The sequence below is a fragment of the Pantherophis guttatus genome, chromosome 6, assembly GCF_059756535.1.
Source record: "Pantherophis guttatus breed Tessera chromosome 6, ASM5975653v1, whole genome shotgun sequence".
NCBI lineage: Eukaryota > Metazoa > Chordata > Lepidosauria > Squamata > Colubridae > Pantherophis > Pantherophis guttatus.
This window is the reverse complement of record NC_142068.1, coordinates 31,183,602-31,198,779: the sequence shown is the minus strand read 5'-3', so window position 1 is coordinate 31,198,779 and position 15,178 is coordinate 31,183,602. Positions and strand designations below refer to the sequence as shown.

General features: G+C 38.7%; 2 protein-coding genes across 5 annotated transcripts in view; one reads left to right on the top strand and one right to left on the bottom strand.

Moving 5' to 3' along the window:
- ATR (ATR checkpoint kinase) overlaps window positions 1-15,178 on the bottom strand; it is a 119,915-nt gene that overhangs the window by 49,329 nt on the left and 55,408 nt on the right. For 2 of the 3 annotated variants that reach the window (XM_060682929.2, XM_087872649.1), the window contains exons 3-4: window positions 3,318-3,409; window positions 21-170 (exon numbers count right to left, since the gene is read on the bottom strand). In XM_060682929.2, the coding sequence (XP_060538912.2) occupies window positions 21-170; window positions 3,318-3,409 (242 nt within the window). Of the gene's footprint in view, window positions 1-20; window positions 171-3,317; window positions 3,410-5,482; window positions 5,619-15,178 lie in introns of those variants that run through there. The other variant, XM_034439310.3, reaches the window with a different exon arrangement.
- The window catches only part of PLS1 (plastin 1), a 57,993-nt gene continuing 48,860 nt past the window's right edge, over window positions 6,046-15,178 (top strand). Inside the window, exon 1 of one of the 2 annotated variants that reach the window (XM_034439309.3) lies at window positions 6,046-6,146. The gene's annotated coding sequence lies outside the window, so the exon portion shown is untranslated. Of the gene's footprint in view, window positions 6,147-8,263; window positions 8,574-15,178 lie in introns of those variants that run through there. The other variant, XM_034439308.3, reaches the window with a different exon arrangement.

The window sequence follows — 15,178 nt, the reverse complement described above, 5'->3', positions numbered from 1 at the left end:
ATACGTTTCAATAAACTCACCAATACAGCTGGAATCTGTGTCATTTTGCTGATCAGGTCCAGTTCCATTTACAAACACAAGTGGAGATGATTTCATGATATGGAGAATAAAGTCAAGCAACATTACAGAACTTGGCTGAGATTCAGTCTTCTTCATAAGTTCCAGAGCCACTAAAAAGATAGCATAATCTAAACAGGAAGTTCAATACCTATTTCCTATTTCAAGAAATATGTAACATTTCTTGGATCTCTATAATAGGTCTGTACAATTACAAAGGGATTCCTTGAAGTTAAACATTTTGTTTCTCATGTATGCTATACTGCTTCCTTTCCTCTTCCTCAAAGAAGTCATACAGGTCTGGATATAGGGGATATAGTTACTGAACCCCTGTCATGGTCGGGCCATTCTCTCCTGAGGCTGGACTTTTTGACCGCTGCACCCCACTGCAGGGAGGCGGAACCAACCAGGTGGTTCCGCCCCAGGCGCCTGATGGATCCTGATAGGTTCCAGAGGGAGCTTGGGCCAGTTCCTGAAACTCTGGCTCACGACTCGGCTGAAGACCTGGTGGCTGCCTGGGATAGGACGGCCGCCGGTGCTCTGGACCGAGTTGTGCCTTTGCGGCCTCTGACCCGATGCCGAACCTGCCCGGCCCCTTGGTTCTCCGAGGAGCTGAGGGAGATGAAGCGCCGGAAAAGATGCCTAGAGAGTGGTTGGAGGGCTAGTCGCTCCGAATCCGACCGAACACTAGTTATGTCTCATATTAAGACCAATTTAGTGGCGATAAAAGCGGCAAAGCGTAACCACTTTTCCGCTCTTATTGCATCGGCAGATAACCGCCCAGCCGCCTTGTTTAGGGTGACTCACTCCCTCCTACATCAGGGAGCGCGGGAAGACCCCTTGCAAGGGCAGGCTGAGGATTTTGCACAGTATCTGCATGATAAAATTGCTCAGATTCGGGAAGGCTTGGACTCTGACTGGGTAGATCCTGGCGGGATGACTGAGGCTGGTCTTGAGAATGTTATCTGGGACGAGTTTGACCCTGTGACTCCTGAGGACGTGGACAGGATCCTGGGGAGGTTAAACGCAACCACATGTTTATTGGACCCGTGCCCCTCCTGGCTGGTACTGGCCACCCGGGAGGTAACACGAGGCTGGCTCCAGAGGATTATAAATGCTTCTTTGAGAGAGGGTTTCTTGTCTCCCGCCTTGAAAGAGGCGGTGGTGAGGCCCCTCCTCAAGAAGCCTTCTCTGGACCCAGCCATTTTGGCAAACTACCGTCCGGTCTCCAACCTTCGCTTTGTTGCGAAGGTTGTGGAGAGTGTGGTTGTGCGACAGCTCCCAGAGTACCTGGATGAAACCGTCTATCTAGATCCGTGCCAGTCCGGCTTCAGGCCTGGGTACAGCACGGAGACGGCATTGGTCACATTGGTGGATGATCTCTGGAGGGCTCGGGACAGGGGTCTGTTCTGGTCCTGTTAGACCTCTCAGCGGCTTTTGATACCATCGACCATGGTATCATGCTGCGCCGGCTGGAGGGATTGGGGGTGGGAGGCACCGTGTTGCGGTGGTTCTCCTCCTATCTCTCTGCCCGGTCGCAGTCTGTGTTGGCAGGGGGGCAGAGGTCGACCTCAAGGTGCCTTGCTTGCGGGGTGCCGCAAGGGTCGGTCCTCTCGCCGCTCCTGTTCAACATTTATGTGAAGCCGCTGGGTGAGATCATCCGTAGTTTTGGGGTGCGATGCCATCTGTACGCTGATAACACTCAGTTGTACATCTCCACCCCAGACCACCCCAATGATGCCCTCGAAGTGATGTCCCAGTGTCTGGAGGCCGTGCGGGCCTGGATGGGGAGGAGGAACAGGCTTCGACTCAACCCTTCCAAGACCGAGTGGCTGTGGATACCAGTGTCCCGATATAGCCAGCTGGTGCCATCGCTGGCTATTGGGGGCGAGTCACTGACCCCCCCAGAGGGGGCTCGCAACTTGGGTGTCCTCCTGGACACACGGCTGTCTTTAGAAGAGCATATGACGGCCCTGGCCAGGGGGGGGGTTTATCAGGTCCGCCTGATACGCCAGTTGCGCCCCTTTCTGGATCGGGACTCCTTATGCACGGTCACTCATGCCCTGGTCACGTCACGCCTGGACTACTGCAACGCTCTCTACATGGGGCTCCCCTTGAGGAGCACCTGGAGGCTCCAGCTGGTGCAGAATGCGGCCGCGCAGGTGATTATGGGAGCGACGTGGCGCTCCCACGTAACACCTCTCCTGCGTGAGCTGCATTGGCTCCTGGTGGTCTTCTGGGTGCACTTTAAGGTGTTGGTTCTCATCTTTAAAGCGCTCCATGGCTTAGGGCCAGGATATTTGCGAGACCGCCTGCTGCTACCGATAACCTCCCACCGGCCAATACGCTCTCACAGAGAGGGCCTCCTCAGGGTGCCGTCGGTCAGGCAATGTCGGCTGGCGGCCCCCAGGGGGAGAGCCTTCTCTGTGGGGGCACCCGCCCTGTGGAACGAGCTGCCTCCTGGAATACGATTGATCCCGGACTCTGTACCTTCCGTAAAGCCCTGAAGACGTTTTTATTCCACCAAGCCGGCCTAGCCTAAATGGTTTTTAATTGGGATTTTAAATTTTATGGATTTGGGGGTTTTAAATTGGGAAGCTAATGATTTAATTCTTTTTTAATTATCTTAACTTTTGTATTTGTATGTTTTTTAATTTTGGCTGTTCACCGCCCTGAGTCCCCTCTGGGAGAAGGGTGGTATACAAATTAATTAATTTCCTTGCCAGCTTCCTCAATGACTTTCTAGGAAAACTGATTGGGAAGATGGGCAAATGGAGATCACATGATCACAGGGTGCTTGGTAACCAATCATAAGTGCAAATAGGTTGTGAAGTGTCCAGATTGCAATTGTGTGACCATGTAATTCTAGGCATGAGTCATAAATCCCTTTGTGCAATACCATTGTAATTTCAAACAGTCACTGAAAGAATGGTCATTAAGTGAGGACTATCTGAAGGGAGTGCTTATTTCAAACTACAATGACCCAACAAAGCATAACTAGACTAACAACAAATGACTTGATTATATTTTAATCAATCCCTATCTAAGAATTATTTTCATTAAGGTGAAAGTTAATATTTCATTTTCTAACGAAGAATATTTTTATCTAATTCTCTCCCTCTGTGGTATGAATGAATAATAAGACTGTCTAATGTTAGAGATTTTGTCCATGACCATGATTTAGGGTTAGAATAACATGTAGCAGAAATCACACATAGTTTGAGTTTTTTAAATCTAGGCCATTTACTAACTTTACTCACCAACATCTACATCCACAAGAATTCGATCAATGAACTGGCAGAGTATTTGTCTTGGCTTCTGTACCACGGTATTATATTCTTCCGGTATAGCACTGAAATAAAGATGCATTTAAAAGTTATGCTATCAAAAAAGCTACCTCTTATACTGAAATGCATAAAATCAAATCCAGTATTATGGTCACCGACCAGAATAATAGTGTTATATATAATTCACACACACACACAAATATATATTTATTTGTGTGTGTGTGTGTGTGTATATATATATATATATATATATATATATACTGTATATATATGTGTGTGTACATATATACATATACCTGTATACTGTTAAATTTTTTGCACACGTGTAAACAAATAAAAAGTACAACGTGAACTATTTAAAACATTCCAGTTATTAAAATGCTGAATTTCAAGCACTATATAATTTTGCTCAAAGTCTCTTAGGAAAAGAAGTTCTATTTTTAGAAAATGAATTTTCAGTCAACAGAAATTTGTTCAGGGTATCAAAATCTTAAGTAGCTTGTGAAACATATGAAAAGCATATATATATATATATATTTAATTTGATATATATGCCGCCCTTCTCCAGAGACTCAGGCAGCTTACAGTGCGTTAAGCAATAGCCTTCATACTTTTGTATATTTTATACAAAGTCACTTATTGCCTCCACAAACTGGGTCCTCAATTTACCTACCTTAGAAAGGATGGAAGGCTGAGTCAACCTTGAGCCTGGCAAGATTCGAACTTACTTTAATTGCAGACAGCTGGTGTTAAATTGCAGTGCCTTGTCTGCAGAGCTATCAAGGCTCCCTATTATTCAATAAGAGATGGAACCAAGCTACCAATGTGAAGTATGCTTCTGTTATCAATGATTTTGTGAATGAGTACTTACATACAATTAGAATTGTTAGTGTATTAATAAATTGTGCATTTCACATTTTTCTGGCCACTCCCTGTGTATATGTGCTCAACTGAGAACAGCACTTTATTCACCTGTTTAAATGACCTCTAATCTATAAAGTTATTCTAAAATGTTTTAAGTATAAGATGCTCTAGTCATATATTTATCCATCATATAAAATACTTTCATAGGCTAGTGACCCTCATAAGACCCTCAAAAATCTATCCCAAACTGAATAACAGAATTGGAAAGGACCTTGGAGGTCTTCTAATCCAACCCCCCTACTGGAGCAGGAAATCCTATATCATTTCAAACAAATGGTTATCCGATCTCTTCTTAAAAACATCCAGTGTTGGAGTTCCACAACTTCTGGAGGCAAGTTTGTTCCACTGATTGTTAACTGTCAGAAAATTTCTCCTTAGTTCTAGGTTACTTCTCTCCTTGTATAGTTTCTATCCATTGCTTTTTACCCTGCATTCTTCTAATGCTTTGGAGAATAGGTTGATCTCCTCTTTTATGTGGTAGCTGCTTAGATATTGGAACACTGCTATCATGTCACCCCTAATCCTTCTTTTCATTAAACTAGATATACCCAATTCCCACAACCATTCTTCCTATGCTTTAGCCTCCAGTCCCCTAATAATCTTTGTTGCTCTTCTCTGCACTCTTTCTAAAGTCTCATCAGGGCCTTCCAATGTACTAAATTCCCAGAAAGTTGGGTAGTCCCACATTTATCATTTTTGTTCATTAAGGAAAATAAAATAAGGACGTGAGATAAGAGTGTACCTATGCTGTAAAGTATATCTATTGTGTAGTAAAAGCAAACAAAAGATATAGTAATTAATAACTTCAATTCCCATTAATTAAAATGTTAGCACAATGAAATGTGCTAATTTTAAAGTTTTTCTAGTCTAGGAAAAAAACAATTCTGTTCAAGAATTGTTCACCTCCCCACTTTTGCCAGTCTCTGAATTGCAGTTCCACACGACCCAGGAAAGACAAATAATGATGAAAGGGAGCATCCCGAGCTCCTGGGAACAGAACGTGATTACATATCGTAAATACAGCGATTCAGAAAGAGCCTGAAGGCAAGCAGCAAATGGGTGAAGCACTTCTGACTTTCAGCAATAATAGTTTGTGATTCTGATGCATCCATCTCACACATTTAATACTTGCCAATTAGTCTCAGTCATTGGACATGTTTGCGTGAGAAACTTATGCAGCATAAGACATAATTTTAACCACATAACTCACAGACCTGCCCAGTTCCCGGAGGGCTGGAATCATGGAAGCCATTTCGAGCCCCTGGTCAGCCATCCTTGACTCTCCCGAGTCTCCCGCCAGCTCCGTTTCGACCCTTCGTCCCCACCCCTTTTCCTAGCTGACAGGAAACTGAAGGACGGTGGCTCGTTTGAGCCAAATTTCCCACGAAGGAGATTCGTGTTTCTTCCATAATTATACCCCTTCTTGTAGATTGATTGCTTCCCGCGAAGAACTTCGTATTAGATAATTTGCATATGCCTTATTATTAACAACTCGCTGTCAGACACAGCGCTTGACGTTTGAAACTTCAATTCTACCTGCGTCCTGCGCTGAACTCGGCGGAGTTTATTTCCTAATTATTATATGTTGTGTGTTTTGTACGTTTGCACGAGTGATGCAGTAGCTTTTTTTTCAAATTATTCCCAGTTGTCTCTCTATATACGATTGTCATGTGTCCAATGCACAACTACGTCACTGTAAACGTCTTCCGATACTTCAAACCCGTGCTGTTTCCTAGCAGGCTAATCATATCACAGTACATAAAAGAGTTGCATGCAGTTCTACTAACAAAATTCAGTATGCACACTAAACGACGACAGGATCCTCTTTAAAAATATCAGAACTGAAAAGACAAGTATGCTCAAGTGCTGAGAATACTGGTAAGGAGCTGTGACTGGATTAACAGTTGAGTGGGTTATGCTTCTTGTGCAGTTCCCCCACAAAGCACGTTTAGAAAGGAGGGTTGAATACAGGGGGTCCTCAACTCAACCACAATTGAGCCCTAAATTTATGTTGTTAAGTGAAAAATTTGTTAGGTGAGGCTTGCCCCATTTTACGACTTTTCTCACCCAGTTTGTTAAGTGAATCACTGCAGTTCTTAAATTAAGAACATAGTGGTTAAGTGAATCTGGTTTCCCCACTGACTTTGCTTGTCAGAAGTCACAAAAGGGGAGCCCACATGACTGCGGGATACCACAACCGTTATAAATGTGATTCAGTTTCAAGCATCCAAATGTAAATCATGTGACCATGGGGATGCTGCAACAGACATAAGTGTGAAAAATGGTTTTAAGTCACTTTTGTCAATGCCATTGTAACTTTGGTGACTAAATGAACTGTTGTAAGTGAGGACTATCTGTAAACGACTTCAGTGTCAGGCCATTCCTTACAAAGGAAGGTTGGAAAGGATTTGTGTGCATAAAAATGTCAAACACTTTGCAATAATAGTTTGTGATTCTGAAGCATCCATACCACACATTTAGTACTTGCCAATCAGCTTCAGTCATTGGACATGTTTGCGTGAGAAACTTATGCAGTGTAAGACATAATTTAACCACACAACTCACAGAAATTTATCTTTATCTTAGCTATGATGTGGCTCTTTGATATCATGTGAATATAAGTATACAATTTTTCTTAGATTAACATCTGTTTTTTCAGCCATTGATCTCCCAAGCTTTATTTATTAAATAATTCTTTCATTAGGAGCTCAAAATATTATACACAGCACCCCCTTCTATTTTTCCCCAAAAACCACCATGTAAGATAGGGTTATCCAGTGAACTTCCATGGTTGAAAATACATTAGAAAGTGGATCTGTCCAACCCTTAACATTACTCTAAATTTGCTCTAAATATTTAACAAATGGAATAGGCTGGGAATTAGTTAATATGATAAGGTCCCAATACTTTAGCACTTGCAGGATTGATTGGATTGAGAATAAAAGGGATTATGGGCATTGTAGTCAAACATATTTGAAAAGCATTCAGTTGGAGCAAATTACTTTACCTCCTGCCATGACTGCAAGTGAATGCAGACTCTTTTGTAGTGGATAATGTTTTATATCCTTACCACCATCTTACCATCATCATTAGGACCCCTATGGCTGAACTTCTATCTCACAGTCATTTGTAGTTAGGTGTGACATAAATTTAATAAATTATTATTACTGTTATTATCTCCAGAACTCATCAAAATCTGAGATTGCAAAGTTATCTGAGAGCCTTTAATGGGATGGAACCGACCATCTGAATTACTGTTGCCACAACACATTAAGCTACGCAGTATTTTTTATGAGATTGCTTGTACTGCTACTTTATCTTAATTCAACATAGTATTTTAGTTAAGCACAGAACGTTATTGATCATTATTCTCACTCTTTGAGCTTTGAGAACTACCATTTCTAATTATTGCAAACTGGAATTTGAAACAAGCTTCCAGAAATTCCCATCAAAGAACTTAATATTATGAAAATTATTAAATAGATTCCAATGAAGATTATCTACATATCAGTAAATTTTGTGGGCTTAATTCACATGCTCATTTGTTTACTCATGGTGTAAATGAGTGAATCACAATTTTGCACATAAAGTTACAATACCAAGTTTACAAATCATAATGGTTGGATTCATGTAGTAACCAAGCCAAAGCCAAACTATAAGGCATAGTGAAATGTGAATGCAGTTTTTTTTAACTGAACCATAGTGAATTTGTAGAAGAAATTATTATAGTCAACTCAGCTCCCATTCTAACTACATTCCCTTAAGATCTACTCAATTAGACGGAAGGAGCGCAGTTTCCAAATCCCCAGCCAAGACAGCCACTGTCTATAACTGTTAGAGATTGTAGGAATTGTAATACTCCAATACCTTGGGGTTATCGAACTGGGGAAAAGTGTTGTAAGACAGGGAGTCTCGATCTCTGTAAAACTTTTAAAATCGTATAACTTTTTGCGCAATAAATGAACCAGGTAAAAACTACCCGTCAGAAACTCATCAGACCCGTCACCAGCTCAGAACACCCATGCAATTTAATTAGTTTCCACGAGGATAATTGCGGCTGGAATTTGATCCCTAGCAGCTCTCCTCCCGAGTCCTTTGTAACGGCGATGTTTGTGCTATAAACCCGCCTCCTACTGCCGGGAAGACGAGGAGACTGATTTGTATAGCTGTCAATCAATAGCGATACTAGGGAGGGACCGGCGACTGCCTGCAGGTGTTCTCCTGCATACGGTAGTACTTTCCAAGGCTTAGTTCAGAAAGTGGATCTGCGACGAAATCCAGCTACGAAGTGGCTGCGGCAGGAAGGTGAGTCCAGATCCTTGATGTATGACAGGTACTTTTCCAACAGGGGCGGTAGGGCGGGTAGCACCGATTTTTAAATTTCATTTTACTTATAAGAAAAGATGTTCATCAAATGGGCGGTTTGTTTTTAGACAGCTTTAATCGTTTTGTAGGCTTTGTCATGCTATTTGCGTGACTTTTACTTCTTTTTAACTCTCGTTCTTAACTTGTCACACCCACAGCTTCTGTGTAAATAGGCCCTTGAAGTGAACCTTTGATTAAATACAAAGCAACCTGCCGTTCATAACTATTTCCTCCAGCACAAGGTGTGTTTTCAAGAATCTCAATCTTCACAACAGCAATTTACAGTGTCCTTATTCTTAGTTTTATACGGGTGCAAAGTGCAATTGTATAAGCTTTAGACAGGCTAAATAGGAAAAGTATGAAACCTGTTTTTTCCTTTTCTAAGTAGAATGATAGAGTGCAATTTTGAATATGAAAACAAATTATATTTCTGACAGTAAACGTATTTCTTATGAAGGAAACTGTTCAGGATTGAAATAAAGGCTATAGTTTAGCACTTCCCTTGAAACAAGATGGATGAACAATCGGTTCTAAATAAGCAAAACTCAGAAATACATAACTCCTGTAAATTGAGAACTTATTTTAATAAGTCTTTAGAATTGCTGCTGAAAATGGCAACCGTCTCTTCATTTACAGTGAACTATAAAATATGTATACATCAGTAAATTCCAAATTATTCCTTCTTGTCTTACTTTAAAGATCAGAGATGTATGAGTGGTATATGAAAGATTTGGGACAACCCTAGGTTATGAAACATCATATTAGTTTTACTTTTTATGTATGACTATAGGATCTTTCTTGCTCATTACAATAGATAGCAATGGAGGAGAATAAAAAATTCATGTTGTAATCTAATCCTAATGCAGTCCTAGGAACTCAAAATCCCCCTATTGTTTTCTAAAGAGATTAAATATGTATCTATTTCTAGAATTTGCCAAGATATTGTTGCAAATATTTTTGATATGACATTGTGACTCCAAATGCTGTTGAATAACAAAACAATTTGAGGTCTATATTCCAGGATAGCATTGAATTTGGTTTATGTTTTGAAGCTGGAATGAACATGTATCCTTCCATGGGAATGTAATAAAGAATCCTGTTTTATATTAACAACACAGTTAATAATTTTCTGCCTCTCTTAAATTCTTGATTACTTTTTTCTCTCTCACTCTTGAATTCAAAACTGTTTTTAAGACAAATTTGTTCTTCGTTCTGATCAGAGGTTTTCAGTATGAATTATTTATTTTTATTTTTATTGTCCTGCAGTTTTTATATAACACACATACACACAAACAATTTCAATAAAAACGATTTTACATAGTTGTGTAAAATACATATAAAAAAATAAGGCAATAAGTAGTGCCTCCTTTTAAGATGACTGTAACTTTTAATTTATATTTTTAAAGGAAAAAATATCCCCCACCCAACTTTATATCTTTTTCATCTTTCTGTAAAATTTTATATTGTGTGATGATATCACTGTGAGCTTTCAGACAGAATCTCTCAGTAAGCATCAATTACATTAAAGGCAAAATATAATAATACTTATTGAAATGTGAGCTTTACAAATTAAAATATATACTATTAAAATACAATGGCAAAATGAGTAACTTAAAACAATGTAAAGCATACTGATTAAAAAGGAGGAAAGAAATGAAATAAAAAAACTTTAATGCATAATATTCACCCCAGGAAATCTTGAATGAAGAATTAGTTCAATAGATATTTAAAAACATAGTGGGGGAAGACTCAATATTCAAGAGTGAGAACATCCTAGAATAGGATGAAGGGTGAGGCATCATATGAATGGACATTTTATCAAGTTTAATGGGCATCTTTAAAAACTTTAAAAATGGATACAAATGCATATATTAATCCAGAAGATTTTAAAGGTTAATGTACAATTAGAATCGGAAAGCTTTCTTTTGGGACTAACTATAGAAAAAAGTAGAAAAAACTAGAACTTTGTTTTTATACATGATAATCACAGCAAAACAATTATATAGTCTAAAACAGAAAGGCTTAACTCTACCCATAATTTAATTTAATTTAATTTAATATTTAAATTTATATACCGCCCTTCTCCTGAAGGACTCAGGGCGGTAAACAGCCAGAAGTAAAAAACATTGAATACAAAATATAAAAACAATTTAAAAATGAATTAAACAATTTGGCCTGACAATTAAAATCCCCCATTAAAAATCCAAATTAAAATACCCAATTGGAGAGATTAGGCCAGCCCGACTTAATGAAATAAAAAGGTTTGAGGGCCCGACGGAAAGTACGTAAGTCTGGAATCGTCCGTATCTCTGGGGGGAGCTCGTTCCAGAGGGCAGGTGCTCCCACAGAGAAAGCTCTCCCCTTGGGGGCCGCCAGTCGGCATTGTTTGGCCAATGGCACCCGGAGGAGCCCCTCTCTGTGGGAGCGTACTGGCCGGTGGGAGGCTCTCAGTGGCAGAAGGCAGTCCCATAAATATCCCGACCCTAAGCCATGGAGCACTCTAAAGGTGGTCACCAACACCTTGAATCGCACCCGGAGGACCACCGGGAGCCAGTGCAGCTCACGCAGGAGAGGTGTTACATGGGAGCGCCATGACGCTCCCATAATCACCCGTGCGGCCGCATTCTGGACCAGTTGGAGCCTCCGGGTGCTCTTCAAGGGGAGCCCCATGTAGAGAGCATTGCAGTAGTCCAGGAAGAATAACCGGTAAAGAGATGGAAAGATGGTTAAACTAACCTCTTTGATTAGAGAAAAAAAAACCTATGTTCATGTTTGGCTGGAAATAGACTTTTTCAATGAAATAGAAGAAAAATACACTGATGTTTTGTGGGTTTGATAAGGAAAAAAATTGGTTCATGGGAAAAAAACACTTTTTAATCTAAGTGTTAATATTGTAAATATAATTATATTTTTGTTGCAGAAGCTTTTTTCTATTTCATTTTCTCTTTTTGCACATTTTCTCTTTTTGCACTTTTTCTTTTATTTCTTTTGCTTTGTATTAGTGTGTATTAGTTATGTTTTTGAAAAAAACTTTTAATAAAATCTATATTTAAAAGTGAGGATAGGAACCCCAGATTTATGCAGCTTCAAAGCTACATGTATCAGAACCCAACTGCCTTTAGTAATTATACAGGTCTGCAAAAGGACAGGAAATCTATTCAGCACCCTGCTCCCAAGTTGTATAGGTCCAGTATATAAGAAGCACATCTTAAGTCTTAGCTTTTTTTTCTAATAATGTTACAAGTCAGTCAAATGTATCAGACAAGAAATTTAGGAAGAGAAAGGCCAAGCATGAGAAGGCTTCTGAACTTGTGATCAATAATGCAGTATTAGTTAATTCAGTGATATGGGCCAGAAACAAGCAGAAAAAAATCCATAAAAAGTGAAAGTATAGTAAATGTGTCTTTGTGATGATATCTCTTCCATGGGTACTGTAACATTCTAAATAATCAGTGTTATCACTTGCATTAGAATCCATATATGGTAATGTAAGTGGCCTCCTAAATGATAAGTTAGGCCACTAACCTTTGGCCACACTGTTTTATCTTATCTGCTTAGAACAAACTTTAATCCTGATTCCTTTGGACCTTGCAAAAATGAAATAAAATTAGTTGTCTTTAAAGTCTGACAATTTCTTTGATTTGGAATGATTTGCATCTTCGAGGACATATTTGGCACTGGGACTTCTATTTGTAGCAACAATTTTTAGATGCTAAATGTATTTCATAAGGTTCTCAAATGAAAAATATGCAATAATTTACACAACCAGTGTAAAGATGTATCTATCTACTTCTGCATAAAAACTGTGTTTGGAGTTTTCTCATTAAGAATTTAGAATGAGACATGGTGGAGAGAAGAACAAAGCTGAGCAAAGCCTTGCCTGATTTTTGGATTATGTCTCTCTCTTACTCTTTCGCCACTTTGTTTAGAAGGGTTCAATTAATCTTCTGGAAAGACTTTGCAAGGGCTGAAAGGAGTGAAAGAATCAGGAAATATTTTGTAAGTTAATTGATTATTATAAAACCCTTGCCCCCTAACATTTAGGGAAGGAATCTTCTCTGAAATGAGCTTTGAATGTTTTCACATAAATTTCTAAGAATAAAAGACTTGGAAGGTATAATTTTGGGCATTGCTCAATGCAGAAATTGAAATTCAAGAATTCACGAATAGTGAATGTCTAGGCACATCCTGTGAAGAAGAGCCCATCATCTCTCAAATAATTGGCTCCATGTCAAACTGCTCTTGTAATTATAACAGTTTTACAATTGTTATGTATAAAATAACAGTTATTATTATAAAATAACTGTTATTTATAAAAAAAATAAATTGACATGAGGGGAAAAAATGCCTTGACCTTCTTCTGTTTGACATTCTTTAATATATTTGAAGAATGCTATCATATTCCAGCCCAGTCATCTTTTTAAAGGCTAAATATAAATACTCTTCTTATATCTCTTCATAAGTTCATAGGCTCTTGATCTGTTCCCCTGATCATCCTCATTACCCTTCTCTGAAACTCTTTCAATTTCTGTAAAGTCATGCCCAGAACCATATACAATAGATAAAGGCTGCATGAATCATGATAAAAGCAGAATAAATTGAAACTATTACTCCTGTGATGTGGAAATTATACTCCTGTTAATGTATCTAAAACAGTATTGCCTTTTTTTTTGCTCAGAACATTACTTTGTTGGTTTCATGTTCTATTTGCATACAGCTACTGTTTCAATCTTTTTTTTTTTACATAGGTACCATTATCAAGCCAGGAACACACATAAACACATACTCCATTTTATACAGCTTGATTGTTTTTTGTCTTATGTTTCTTAAATTTCATTCTAATACTTCCAACCCATTTCTTTAATTTATCAAAATAATTTTGAATTTTATTTCTAGTATTAGGTTTTCTATTTGTTTTGTTTTTTCAACTATACATTTGATAAGACTTCCTTCTATCCATTCATCTAAGTCATTAATGAAAGTATTATACAATAGAGGCCTTAGAGCTGCTTCTCATAGCACCCCACTTTGTCTCTATCTCCAGATTGATAAGGAATTATTGATGAGCTTCTATGATTTTTAATCATGTACATATTTACTAAATTGTTATGCATCCAGCATACATTTAACTAGCTAGCTTTAAAAGATTAAATGTTTTACTAAAGTCAAGTTATGTTTGTAGCATTCCCACAAATTATTAAGAAGTAACTTAAACAAAAAGTGAGAAAAACAAGCCTTGCTAGAATAATAAATCCATGCTGACGTCTGATGATTTACCATATTGTTGTCAAGGTTTTTGCAGACTGAACACTTTATGATCCAGAATCTTTTGATGCTTATTGATTAATATGTAGTTTGCTACACCTTCCTTTACCCACATTTTGAAAGTGAAGACAATACTACACTATCCTTTCTATGATCACCATTCTGCCAGTTCTCCAAAATTTCTCAAAAATAATACATAAGAGTTTATTCAGCTGGACTATAAATAAATATCTTTACTATCCTAGAAGTGGGTTCCTCTGATCTTGGCAATTTAAATTATTCAAAGAAACAACATGTTCTGCAACTACATTTCTATCCATCTCAAACTTCAGTCCTGGTGGCTCAGCAGACTGATAGCATTGTGATTAACACCAGCTGTCTGCAATTACTGAAAGTTCGAATCTCACCAGGCTCAAGGTTGACTCAGCCTTCCATCCTTTCTAAGGTAGGTAAATTGAGGACCCAGTATGTGGGGGCAATAAGCTGACTTTGTATAAATATACAAAAGTATGAAGGCTATTGCTTAACGCATTGTAAGCCTCCCTGAGTCTCCAGAGAAGGGCGGCATATAAATAAAAAAAAAATTAAAAAAAATTCTGCTGTTCACATTTTCCTGGTAGAAAAAATGATTGTTTAAGACTGGATCAAAGTAGGAGTTAAGTGGCTCTGAGTTCTGTTTGTTAGCATTAGCATTTTGTCATCTTAATTGAGCATCTGGTATACACATTCCTTTCATTTTATTTTGACTATATCTAAAGGAATCTCTTTTATTATGCTCAGCATTCTTCCTTAACCTTAGTTCATACTCAACTTTCCTTTTCCTAATGCCACTATCACCATTTGATGCTATATTTATTTATTTATTTATTTATTTATTTATTTATTTATTTATTATCAGATTTATATACCGCCCTTCTCCCGAAGGACTCAGGGCAGTGCACAGTAAAAACATAAATACAAACATTAAAATACAGTTAAAAAGATATATATGCGTTTGGGCCCATAGTTAAAAAACAATAACAAACCTATTAAAAACATTTAAAAATGTGTTAAGCCAGCCCGGCTTGCTGAAAAAGAAAGGTCTTAAGGGCACGGCGGAAGGCACCAAGGTCTTGGATTCTTCGTATCTCTGGGGGCAGTTGATTCCAGAGGACAGGTGCCCCCACATAAAAGGCCCCCCTCCTGGGGGCCACCAGTCTACATTGCTTGGCCGATGGCACCCTGAGGAGGCCCTCTCTGTGGGAGCGCACAGGACTTCTCTTTTAATTTCTATATATGAT